The sequence below is a fragment of the Lynx canadensis genome, chromosome C1 (genome assembly GCF_007474595.2).
Source record: "Lynx canadensis isolate LIC74 chromosome C1, mLynCan4.pri.v2, whole genome shotgun sequence".
NCBI lineage: Eukaryota > Metazoa > Chordata > Mammalia > Carnivora > Felidae > Lynx > Lynx canadensis.
Window position 1 is genome coordinate 42,432,482 of NC_044310.1, and position 13,871 is coordinate 42,446,352.

General features: G+C 37.7%; 1 protein-coding gene across 4 annotated transcripts in view; it reads left to right on the forward strand.

Moving 5' to 3' along the window:
* SCP2 (sterol carrier protein 2) overlaps nucleotides 1-13,871 on the forward strand; it is a 125,347-nt gene that overhangs the window by 53,508 nt on the left and 57,968 nt on the right. For all 4 annotated transcript variants that reach the window (XM_030324973.1, XM_030324975.1, XM_030324974.2 and 1 more), the window contains one exon: nucleotides 4,161-4,268. In XM_030324973.1, coding sequence (XP_030180833.1) covers nucleotides 4,161-4,268 — 108 coding nt within the window. The remainder of the gene's footprint in view (nucleotides 1-4,160; nucleotides 4,269-13,871) is intronic.

Below are 13,871 nucleotides of genomic sequence, written 5' to 3' on the forward strand. Positions count from 1 at the left end.
GATTATTAAGATCATTAACTTGACCACTTTTATCTCTTACCTGTTGTGCTCTCTGTTTTTTGTTCTGTTCTCCCTCTCCTGCTTTCTTTTGGATTATTTGAATATTTTTATTTTATGTTTTTATTTTTTGGTTTTAAATGTATATTTTTATTTCTTAAAGATAGTTTTTTTAAAAAAGTTTATTTATTTATTTTGAGAGAGAGAGAGCACATGGGGAGGGGCAGAGAGAGAGGGAGAGAGTGAATACCAAGTAGGCCCCACACTGTCAGTACAGAGCCTGATGTGGGGCTCAAACTCAAAAACTGTGGGACATTGACCTGAGCTGAAATCAAGAGTCAGAGGCTTAACTTCCTGAACCACCCAAGTGACCCTATTTATTTCTGAGAGAGAGAGAGAGAGAGAGAGAGAGAGAGAGAAAGAGAGAGAGAGAGAGAATATTCATGCGTATAAGTGGGGGAGAGGTAGAGAGGGAGAGAGAGAATCCCAAGCAGGCTCCACACTGTCAGTGCAGAGCTGGATGCAGGGCTTGATCCCATGAATTGTGAGATCATGACCTGAGCCAAAGTCAAGGGTCAGATACTTAACCAACTAAGCCACCCAGGCACCCCTATTTGAATACATTTAGTATGCCTTTTATTTTGTGTATTGAACTTTGGCCATATCTCTTTAGTTAGTTTCTTTGTTTTTTAATTTAATTGTATTGTATTGTATTGTATTGTATTGTATTGTATTGTATTGTATTGTATTTTCAAGTTAGTTAACATACAGTATAGTCTTGGCTTCAGGAGTAGAACCCAGTGATTCATCTCTTACATATGACACCCAGTGCTCATCCCAAGAAGTGCCTTCCTTAATGCTCATCTGCCACCCATTTAACACCCCCAGTTTTTTTGGTTTTTGTTTTTGTTTTAGTGGTTGCAGGGTTTCTTAACCTCAATGTTGTTGATGAATTAGATTATTCTTGGTCTTGGGGGTTGTGTATTGCAGGAAGTTTAGCAGCATTCCTGGTTTCTACCCACTAAATGCCTAATACTTCTAATACATAGAAATAAGGGATCCTCTTCTCTGCCTCTCTCCTCTGTGAACTTTCTCTTTTACTCTCTGACCTGTATGGGTTTCTTTTCCTGGTTCCTCTGGTTAGAAAGATGGAGTTTCTGTTAGAGTTTTGGCTACCTATGCTTCCCTACTGCCAGTAATGCTCCAGGATGGTGCTCACCCTTGGAACAAAGCTGTTGAGAGAGCCTAAAAAGAGAAAACTTGGAATTTACCCTTGTATAGTGGCTTCTCCAAGTTTTAACTCTCCTTGATTCCCCTGCATTTGTTGACTTTTCAGAGTCTTCAAGTAGTTGTTTTTTGTATTTTATCTAGTGTTTTATATTGTAAACAGTGGGAGACACAGGCTATAGTGAATATATATGCTATGCTGCTTTAGTAGAACTGGAACATAATCTCAAGGTTTTAAATATATATACATTTTGATATACGATGATGACTTTCAAAATTATATCCCTAGCTTACACCACTTCCCTGATCTCTAGACTTATATGTCCAGCTGCCTATTTTTCAAGAGTTTTTTGGATGTCTCGTTAGTATCTCAAATCCAAGTCCAAATTGAGTTTCTGCTGTGACCCAGACTTCCTCCTTCCTCAGTCTTCCCCATCCTCCTGTTGCTCCAGTTCCTCTCTTTCTTTCATAGCCCCCTTTGAATCCATCTCTAATTCCTGGTGGCTATGGACTCTGCCTTCTAAATATATCCAGAATACAACCATATCTTACCACTTTTTATCACTACCAGCCTAGTCCAGACCACCGTTATTTCTCACTTACATTATTGCAGTAGTCTCATAACTGGCACCCCTTCTTCTGCCTTGTCTCCTTATGGTTTATTTCCTATAATGAAGCTTTCATGGTCCTGTTAAAAGCATACAGCAGATCAATATCATTCCTCTGATCGTCTCGTTCAGGAGTAAAAGCCAAATGTGATCGGTCCCTTTTATTCCCCTCTCACATCTTTCTGACTTCTACATCTCCGACTCTTTTACTTTGCTGCAGCTGCACTGGGCTGTTTCCTCAAACACTCCAGACTTACTTCTAGCTCAGGGCCTTTCTTTGTTCCACATATCCATATGATTTGCTCCCTTATTCCCTTAAGGTCTTTGACCAAATGTCAAAGTGGAAGACTTCTCCCATAACTTGGTTTAAAATGTGAACTCCTTACCCTGTCTTTTTGGTCCCAACACTTACTGTACCCCCTTTCCTGCCTTTACCCCACCCCATGGTGCTTATCACCACTCTGTTATATATCTTACTTTCATTACATATTGTCTGTCTCTTCCTTACACCTCTCCTGACAGTGAAGTTAATTCCATTAGAACGGGGATATTTGCTTCATTATTGCTGTATCCCCTAGTTTCCAGTGCAGTTTTTGGCACATAATTGCTTTCTATTTATTTTCTTATCGGTGGCCCATAAGAATGGTTGTTACAGTACTTTCATCTCTGGATCACTTTTAGTTGATGGGCTCAAGATATTGCCAGTGGAATCTTCTAATACTTAATAGGTTGTATATATTATAAAAAAGAAAATGCAGTGAATTATTCCATTCTTGGGGTTGGTTTGTATTCAGTCTGCTATTACTTGGTATAGTAACAATATTTAGGAGTTCTAAAAGCAGTAATGGCAGGTAGAATACCTGTTATGACCAGAGCCTTGTATCAGGCTCTATGTCAGAAACACCAAAAAATAAAAGAATGCCTCAGTGGATGGTTTTTAATCTACAACCTAGATTTAAAGTGAAATTAGAAGTGTTAGTCATAGGGGTGTCTGGGTGGCTCAGTCAGTGGAGCATGTGACTTTTGATCTCAGGATTGTGAGTTTGAGCCCTACATAGGGTGTAGAAATTACTTAAAAATAAACTCATAAAAAAAAAGAAGTGTGAGTCATAAAAAATTTTGTGATTAGTGTGTTTCATTTTACCAATAGAGAAACTCTTTGGTTTTTGAAGGCAATAAAATATATTGGTTAAGAACACGGGCTATGAAGCCAGGCTGCCTGATGATTAATCCTAGATTAGTCCCCTGCTGTTGCCTTGGCTAGTTACTTAACATCTATGTGACTGTTGCCTCATCTGTAAAATGGGAATGATAACACGTACTTCATAGTGTTGAGGATTAAATTATGTAGATATATGTAATAATTAGAACAAGGCCTGACACAAAGGGAGTACATAAAAGCTATTAGCTATCTCTGACAGTACCATAACCACCATCTTTCTTTGGAGGTTCCACTTCATTATCAGAAATACCAGCTGGAAGAATATTTATAGCCTACATGGATTTTTATTTACTCCTTAACCACCTGGAAGAATGACCAGAGAGTTGATAGAAATGTTGAAGCCACCAAGCATGTAATTTTCATTTTCTTTTAAGCTTATGCTTATGGCTCAACAGTATTTTCATCTACTTCATTTCATCCCTTCATTTCATGTCCCATGCTCTCCCCTCAGCTTGCTGGGAATGTTTATAGATCATATAACAGTGCAATTGAAAATAAAAATGAATACATTGGGCACAATTATGGATTTTTAAAGCTGATGCAATTGTTTTAGTTATAGTATTGGATCCACTTCCATTCTTCAGGGTCTTTGAATCTCTGTTATATTTGTAGCAATTTTGGAAGCCAGAGAGCTCTTAAGAAATTCTAAATAGGAACTCTGTTTAATGTATGAAATGTTCTTAAAATATAAATCTTTATTACTCAGTATTTATTATGTAGCTTTTAGAAGTGCTTATATCAGGGGGTGCCTGGGTGGCTCAGTTGGTTAAGCATCCAACTTCGGCTCAGGTCATGATCTCACTGTTTGTGGGTTCAAGCCCTGTGTCAGCTCTGTGCTGACAGCTCAGAGCCTGGAGACTGCTTTGGATTCTGTGTCTCCCTCTCTTTCTGCCCCTCCCCCATACTCTCTTTCTCTCTCAAAAATAAATAAACATTAAAAAATTTTTTTAAAACAGAAGTGCTTACTTATATCAGTTTGATATTAGTTTGAACTGTTAAGAAATGTTTACTATAAGAAGATCTTGGCTATACTGAAATTAAAAAAAAAAACGTATCACTTGGACCAATGTTATTTTTAACCTTTGTGAATATTATTTTTCCTTTAGGGCAAGGTGGAAAACTGGTTGATAGGGGAGATAATACTTACGGAGGAAAGTGGGTCGTAAATCCTAGTGGTGGATTGATTTCAAAGGGACATCCACTGGGAGCTACAGGTAATACTACACACACATTTCCTAATTTTTTTGTTATCATTTTTTATATAAGTGTGAATGGTTTAGCCATTGATTTGAATGAAGGATTGTATTCTCTGAACCTGGTAGCCAGTGCTTTAAATGATTATTTAGTCATATTATTTTAAATTTTCCTTTAAGTATAGTGCATTTTAATAATCTTAACTGATGAAAATTTGAATTACATGAAACTCTAAATTCAACATACATATATATTTTAAAATATTTTTTTAATGTTTATTTATTTATTTTGAGAGAGAGAGAGAGAGCTAGCGTGCAAGCAGAGGAGGGCTCAGAGAGAGAGAATCCTAAGCAGGCTCCACACCGTCGGTGTAGAGTCTGATGTGGGGCTCGAACCCATGAACCATGAGATCACAACCCGAGCCCAAGTCAGGCACCTAACTGACTGAGCCACCCAGGCGCCCCAACATACATATATTTTTTGAGTTTGATTATTTTCAAATAGGTGTACAATTTAAATTAAAATGTTCCAAATAGAGATCTTGCTAGACCTGCTGGATGGATAAGAATAACTTGAAATGAGCACATTATTTGTATATAGTTGTATATGTGGTTGGTGTTACATGGAAATTTTTTTCTCTGGAGAATTGGACTAGAAGTTATGAAATAAGAATTTTACTTTGACTTTACTGCTGATTGGCCATGTGACTATTTTGATTAGTTATCAGTCAATTAATCACTTTGAATCTTAGTTTCCTTAATTGTAAAATGAAATTATACCAAAAAAGTTTATAAAATAATTTAGTACTAAAATCTGGGATTTGTTTTTATGAAGATAGCTGAGCTTTGTATTTTTTCATATTGTCTTATATATTAAATATTTTATAAATTATTACAAATTCCAAAATAGAGAAGTTAGAATTAACAGTGTATTCATTATAGCAATTAACTGGTTTATTTTTCTTTACCACTTAAATTTAGTAAGCTTATTATCTAGTGAATAGATACTTGTAATCAGAGAGTAAGAGATAGGTAGACAAATGTGCACACATAGATAGTTACAGTATAAGGTGCCACCTTGTTATTTATTTTGTCTGGTTTGTTCTTTGGTTCTTTTCTCTTTTTTGTGCTTTTTGTTCATTGGGTGTTTTTTAGTATTTTATTTTCTCTTTTCTGTTGAATTATTTCTTTTTCTTATTTCTTAGTGGTTGCTGTAGAATGTGCAACATACATCTTTAATTTAACCACAGTCTACCTTCAAATAATGTTATGCCATTTTACATATAATGTAAGGGACTTTTACAACAGCATATTTCCAAGCACTTCCAAAATATTTGTAAACCCCACAGTATACTATTGTTATTATTGCTCTGAACAATCCACTATATTTTGAAGTAATCTGAAAATGAGGGGAATGAGAGTGATATCACTGGGAGTGACAGAATAACAATATCTGACAAATACTCTCCTTTATAAAAGTACTAAGAACACTTGCAAAAATTATCAAGACTGGGGCGCCTGGGTGGCTCAGTTGGTTAAGCCTCCAACTCTATCTCAGCTCAGGTCTTGATCTCAAGGTTGTGAGTTCAAGCCCCACATTGGGCTCCGCACTGGGTGTGAAGCCTACTTAATAAAAAAAAATTGTCAAGATCAAGTTTTTACAGAACTCTGGAAATTAACCAAAGGGTTGCAACAATCTGGGGGAACATTTTTAAAAACAGTCTGCTGAATCTCCATAAGAACACTAAGCTTTAATGGCGTTTTGACTTGCTCTAATACCACTCCCCCTTGCCCCAGCTCCATGGTAGTCTTGAAAGCAGTAGCCTGCAATCATGGTAGAAACCAGCAGCCTGGCCAGCACTGGAGGAGTCAAAATGGAATTGGAGTTCTTTCAAAGCCCCATTCTTAGAGAATTGTCATTATTTGACCTGACAGTTCCCTGGTAAACCATTCTTAAAATGCTTGTCTTTATGTAACCTGACACAGAACTTGCAGAGTATTTTCTCCAGAATCACTTGTTAAGAATAATTAACAACAATTGGCTTAACAACATAGGTGCCTGAGGTGCTGATAATTGGGACAAAAGACCCAACCAAAACCTTAAAAGAAAAAACCGGGGAATGAGATGTCTATTAAGGGTCTTTGAAAAGATCTGACATGTCCCTAAGAATCTAGAACACCCAGTATATACATGAAGATTGTATGTATGTTCAAGACTTTCTGCATGCTCAGAAAAGACCTAACAAGATCTTAAGCTCTTACCTCTGGCTAACCTTGGGGCTCTGTGCAATTGGGAAGTAGAGGCTAAGGTGAAGTTGTAAACTGCCTGGCTGAGTGCCCCAATACACACACACACACACACACACACACACACACACACGCAGCTTCAGCAAAAACTGGGAGACTTATTAGTTCCAGACACTTAAGAAAATCTCTGTCCAGCCATTAGCTAACCACTAAGGTAACCAAGAAGAAAATATAATGATCAATTGTGACAAAGAATACAGACTTTACAGAATCAGTTTGGAAAAGTCAACAACAACAAACTCTGAGAAAGGGGAAGAATCTGATTTCTAGAGTTGCCATGTTGTATTATATAAAATAGCCAGTTTTTAACAAAAAAATGTGAGACATGCAAAGAAACAAGAAAGTATGGCCCATACATAGGGGAAAAACAGTCAATAGGAACTGAGGTAGCCCAAGCTTTGGATTTACTAGACAAAGACAAGCATCTACTTAAGTGTGTTCAAAGAATTAAAGGAAGCTATATCTAAAGAACTAAAGGAAAGTGTCACAACCAAATAGAAAATATCAATTACTAGGTAGAAATTATAGAAAAGAACCAAATATATTCTGCATTGAGAAGTATAGTAACTGGAATGAAAAATTCACTAGAGGGTCTCAATACCAAATATGAGCAGGCAGAAGAAAAAATCAGTAAAATTTTTAGGTAGGTCAATTGAAATTATCCAGGCTGATGAACAGAAAAAAAAAAAAAAGAAGAAGAAGAAAAATGAACAGAGCCTCAGAGACCTGTGGGACCCCAGCAACACTAACAGCATAAACGTAGTGACCTCAGAAGGAGAGGAGAAAAAGGGGCAGAGAATATTTGAAGAAATAATGGCTGATAACTCCCCAAACTTGAGGAAAAAACATTTATATGCATATTGAAGAAGTTCAACAAACTTCAAGTAGGAATATCTCAAAGAGATTTACACTTAGACACATCATAGTCAAACTGTTGGAAGTAAAAGTATATTGAAAACATCAAGGGAGAAGATTCATCATGTACAAGCATTCCTCAGTAAGGCTTAACAGCTGATTTTGTTTCAGAAACTATTGAAGCAGTGTGATGAAAGAAAGTGCTAAGGAACAATTCTGTATTCAGTGAAACTACCCTTTAAAAATGAAGGAGGGGGCACTGGGTGGCTCAGTCAGTTGAGCAACGGACTCTTAATTTCAGTTTAGGTCATAATCTCATGGTTCATGGGATCGAGCCCCATGTCAGGCTCGGTGCTGACAGCATGGAGCCTGCTTGGAATTCTCTCTCTCTGTCTTTCTCTGCCCCTCCCCGACTAGCGCATGCACATGTGTGTGCATGTGGGTGCGTACTCTGTCTCTATAAATATTAAAAATAAATAAATAAATAAAAATGAAGGAGAAATGAGGACATTCCCAGATAAACAAAAATTGAGAGAATTTATCACTAGACCTCTCCTATAAGAAATCCTTTATAAAGAAATAGTGAGGGGCGCCTGGGTGGCGCAGTCGGTTAAGCGTCCGACTTCAGCCAGGTCACGATCTCGCGGTCCGTGAGTTCGAGCCCCGCGTCGGGCTCTGGGCTGATGGCTCAGAGCCTGGAGCCTGTTTCCGATTCTGTGTCTCCCTCTCTCTCTGCCCCTCCCCCGTTCATGCTCTGTCTCTCTCTGTCCCAAAAATAAATAAAAACGTTGAAAAAAAAAAAAGAAATAGTGAAATGAAAGAACACTATATATAGCAATCCAGGCCTTCCTAAAGAAGGAAGAAAGGTCTCAGATACACAACCTAACCTTACACCTTAAAGAGCTGGGAAAAGATGAGCAAATAAAACCCAAAACCAGCAGAAGACAGGAAATAATAAAGATTAGAGCAGAAATTAATGCTATTGAAACCAAAACAAACAAACAAACAAAACAAACAAACAAAAAAACCCCAGTAGAACAGATCAATGAAACCAGAAGCTGGTTCTTTGAAAGAATTAACAAAATTGATAAACCCCTAGCCAGTTTGATCAAAAAGAAAAAGGAAAGGACCCAAATAAATAAAATCAAGAATGAAACAGGAGAAATCACAACCAACACAGCAGAAATAAAAACAATAATAAGAAAATACTCTGAGCAATTATACACCAGTAAAATGGGCAATCTGGAAGAAATGGACAAATTCCTAGAAACATATACACTACCAAAACTGAAACAGGAAGAAATAGAAAGTTTGAACACACCCATAACCAGTAAAGAAATTGGATTAGTAATCAAAAATCTCCCAAAAAACAAGAGCCCAGGGCCAGATGGCTTTCCCCGGGGAATTCTACCAAAGATTTAAGGAAGAGTTAACACCTATTCTCTTGAAGCTGTTCCAAAAAATAAAAATGGAAGGAAAATTTCAAAACTCTTTCTATGAAGCCAGCATTACCTTGATTCCAAAACCAGACAAAGACCCCACTAAAAAGGAGAACTATAGACCAATTTCCCTGATGAACATGGATGCAAAAATCCTCAAGATATTAGCCAACTGGATCCAACAATACATTAAAAAAATTATTCACCACGACCAAGTGGGATTTATACCTGGGATGCAGGACTGGTTCAATATTCGCAAAACAATCAATGTGATTCATCACATCAATAAAAGAAAGGACAAGAATCATATGATCCTCTCAATAGATGCAGAGAAAGCATTTGACAAAATACAGCATCCTTTCTTGATAAAAACCCTCAAGAAAGTAGGGATAGAAGGATCATACCTTGAGATCATAAAAGCCATACATGAAAGACCCAACACTAATATCATCCTCAGTGGGGAAAACTGAGAGCTTTCCCCCTAAGGTCAGGAACAAGACAGGGGTGTCTACTCTCGCCACTGTTATTCAACAAAGTATTAGAAGTCTTAGCCTCAGCCATCAGACAACACAAAGATATAAAGGCATCCAAATTGGCCAGGAGGACGTCAAACGTTCACTCTTTGTAGATGACATGATACCCAAATGGAAAACCCAAAAGATTCCACCAAAAAACTGCTAGAACTGATTCATGCATTCAGCAAAATTTCAGGATGTAAAATCAATGCACAGAAATCGGTTGCATTCCTATACACCAACAATGAAGCAACAGAAAGAGAAATCAAGGAATTGATCCCATTTACAATTGCACCAAAAACCATAAAATGCCTAGGAATAAATCTAACCAAAGAGGTGAAATATCTATACACTGAAAACTATGGAAAGTTTGTGAAAGAAATTGAAGAAGAAACAAATGGAAAACAAATGGAAAAATGTTCCATGCTCCTAGGTAGGAAGAACAAATATTATTAAAATGTCAATACTACCCAAAGCAATCTACATAGTCAATGTAATCCCTATCAAAATAACACCAGCATTCTTCACAGAGCTAGAGCAAACAATTCCAAAATTTGTATGGAACCAGAAAAGACCCTGAATAATCAAAGCAATCTTGAAAAAGAAGACCAAAGCAGGAGGCATCACAGTCCTGGATTTCAAGCTGCATTATAAAGCTGTAATCATCAAGACAGTTTGGTACTGGCACAAAAACAGACACTCAGATCAATGGAATAGAATAGAGAACCCAGAAATGGACCCACAAACATATGGCCAACTATCTTTGACAAAGCAGGAAAGAATATCCAATGGAATAAAGACAGTCTCTTCAGCAAGTGGTGCTGGGAAAACTGGAAAGTGACATGCAGAAAAATGAACCTGGACCACTTTCTTACACCATACACAAAAATAAACTCAAAATGGATGAAAAACCTCAATGTAAGACAGGAAGCCATCAAAATCCTCGAGGAGAAAGCAGGCAAAACCTCTTTGATCTTGGCCCCAGCAATTTCTTACTCAACATATCTCTGGAGGCAAGGGAAACAAAAGCAAAAATGAACTATTGGACCTCATAAAAATAAAAAGCTTCTGCACAGCGAAGGAAACAATCAGCAAAACTAAAAGGCAGCCGACAGAATGGGAGAAGATGTTTGCAAATGACATATCAGATAAAGGGTTAGTATCCAAAATCTATAAAGAACTTATCAAACTCCACACCCAAAAAAATCCAAAAAATAATCCAGTGAAGAAATGGGCAAAAGACATGAATAGACACTTCTCCAAAGAAGACATCCAGATGCCAACCGACACATGAAAAAATGTTCAACTTCACTTATCATCAGGAAAATACAAATCAAAACCACAATGAGATACCACCTCACACATGTCAGAATGGTTAACATTAACAACTCAGGCAACAACAGATGTTGGCGAGGATGTGGAGAGAGAGGATCTCTTTTGCACTACTGGTGGGAATGCAAACTGGTCCCTTACTCTGGTACACAGTATGGAGGTTCCTCAAAAAATTAAAAATAGAGGGGCGCCTGGGTGGCTCCGCTGGCTATGCAACTGACTTCAGCTCAGGTCATGGTCTCGCGGTTCGTATGTTCGAGCCCTGCGTCAGGCTTTGTGCTGACAGCTTAGAGCCTGGAACCTGCTTCAGATTCTGTGCCTCACTCTCTCTGCCCCTCCCCCACTCACACTCTGTCTCTCTCTCCTTCAAAAATAAATAAACATTAAAAAATTTTAAAAAATCCCCAAAGGCAAGGGAATTAAAAGCAAAAATGAATTACTGGGACCTTATGAAGATAAAAAGCTTCTGCACAGCAAAGGAAACAACCAACAAAACTAAAAGGCAACCAACGGAATGGGAAAAGATATTTGCAAATGACATATCAGACAAAGGGCTAGTATCCAAAATCTATAAAGAGCTCACCAAACTCCACACCCGAAAAACAAATAACCCGGTGAAGAAATGGGCAGAAAAGATGAATAGACACTTCTCTAAAGAAGACATCTGGATGGCCAACAGGCACATGAAAAGATGTTCAATGTCGCTCCTTATCAGGGAAATACAAATCAAAACCACACTCAGGTATCACCTCACGCCAGTCAGAGTGGCCAAAATGAACAAATCAGGAGACTATAGATGCTGGAGAGGATGTGGAGAAACGGGAACCCTCTTGCACTGTTGGTGGGAATGCAAATTGGTGCAGCCGCTCTGGAAAGCAGTGTGGAGGTTCCTCAAAAAATTAAAAATAGACCTACCCTATGACCCAGCAATAGCACTGCTAGGAATTTACCCAAGGGATACAGGAGTACTGATGCATAGGGGCACTTGTACCCCAATGTTTACAGCAGCACTCTCAACAATAGCCAAATTGTGGAAAGAGCTTAAATGTCCATCAACTGATGAATGGATAAAGAAATTGTGGTTTATATACACAATGGAATACTACGTGACAATGAGAAAGAATGAAATATGGCCTTTTGTAGCAACGTGGATGGAACTGGAGAGTGTGATGCTAAGTGAAATAAGCCGTACAGAGAAAGACAGATACCATATGGTTTCACTCTTATGTGGATCCTGAGAAACTTAACAGAAACCCATGGGGGAGGGGAAGGAAAAAAAAAAAAAAGAGGTTAGAGTGGGAGAGAGCCAAAGCATAAGAGACTGTTAAAAACTGAGAACAAACTGAGGGTTGATGGGGGGTGGGAGGGAGGGGAGGGTGGGTGATGGGTACTGAGGAGGGCACCTTTGGGATGAGCACTGGGTGTTGTATGGAAACCAATTTGACAATAAATTTCATATATTGAAAAAAAAATTAAAAAAAATTAAAAGTAGAACTACCCTACAACCCAGCAGTTGAACTACTAAGTATTTATCCAAAGGATATAGGTATGCTGTTTCGAAGGGACACATGCACCCCAATATTTATAGCAGTACTATCAACAATAGCCAAAGTATGGAAAGAGCCCAAATGTCCATCAATGGATGAATGGATATAGAAGATGTGGTATATCTATACAATAGAGTATTACTCGGCAATCAAAAAGAATGAAATCTTGCCATTTGCAACTATGTGGATAGGAACTAGAAGGTATTCTGTGAAGCAAAATTAGTCAGAGAAAGATAAGTATCATATGAATTCACTCATATGAGGACTTTAAGGCACAGAACAGATGAACATAAGGGAAGGGAAGCAAAAATAATATAAAAACAGGGAGGGGGACAAAACATAAGAGACTCTTAAATATGGAGAGCAAACAGAGGGTTACTAGAGGGGTTGTAGGAGGGGGATGGGCTAAATGGGTAAGGGGCATTAAGGAATCTACTCCTGAAATAACTGTTGCCCTATATGCTAACTAACTTGGACATAAATTTAAAAAAAAAAATTAACAGCAGGAATAAACCCATAGCAAAATGAGAAAGAAAAAAAAAAAAGAAAACACTAGACAGTGGAATAAAGAGCATATGAAGAAATACAGAGCATTAGTAGTAGCATTAGTAGTAGGTGTATTTGTAAATATAAAGACAATAGCAGTACATTATTTTGGCATGTTTCTCCCCTCCTGTCCAGCTGCATGAAGCAATAATCTGAGTTGATAGACATACAATGCGTAAAAATGTTATTTGTATGACAGTGACAACACAAAAGAGGGTGGAGATAACATAGCTGACCATTTTTGTATACTATTGAAGTTAAGTTGGAGGGGCACCTGGGTGGGTTAGCCAGTTAAGCGTCTGACTTGGGCTCAGGTCATGATCTCACAGTTCGTGAGTTTGAGCCCTGTGTCTGGCTCTGTGCTTACAGCTCAGAGCCTGGAACCTGCTTCGGATTCTGTGTCTCCCTCTCTCTCTGCCTCTCCTACATTCATTCTCTATCTCTCTCTCTCTCAAAAATATAAACATTAAAAACAAAAGAAATTATGTTGGTATTAATTCAAACTAGGTTGGTATAAATTAAGATGTTAATTGTAATTCCTAGAGTAACCACTAAAAAATAGCTTTCAAACATATAGGAAAGAGCGCCGCCTGGGTGGCTTAGTTGGTTAAGTGTCCAACTTCAGCTTAGGTTATGATTTCATCCTTCGTGGATTCAAGCCCTGCATTGGACTCTGTACTGACAGCTCAGAGCCTGGAGCCTGCTTCGGATTCTGTGTCTCCCTCTCTCTCTGCCCCTCCCCTGCTTTGCTCTCTTTCTGTCTCTCAAAAATAAATAAATATTAAGAAAAAACATATAGGAAAGATAGTGAAAAAATATATAGTAAAATGACAAAGAATGAAAATGGTATACTAGAAAATACATATTTAATACACAAGAAGGAAATAATGGAGAAATAGAGGGATTAAAAAAGACAAAATTTTAAGAGAATGAGAAAATAAGCCAGAGTGAGAGAAAATATTTGCAAAAGACATATCTGCTAAAGGACTATTATCTAAAAGATACAAAGAATTCTTATAAAGTAAATAATAAGAAAATGAACAATATGATTAAAAATTGGGCAAAAGACCCAAACAGACACTT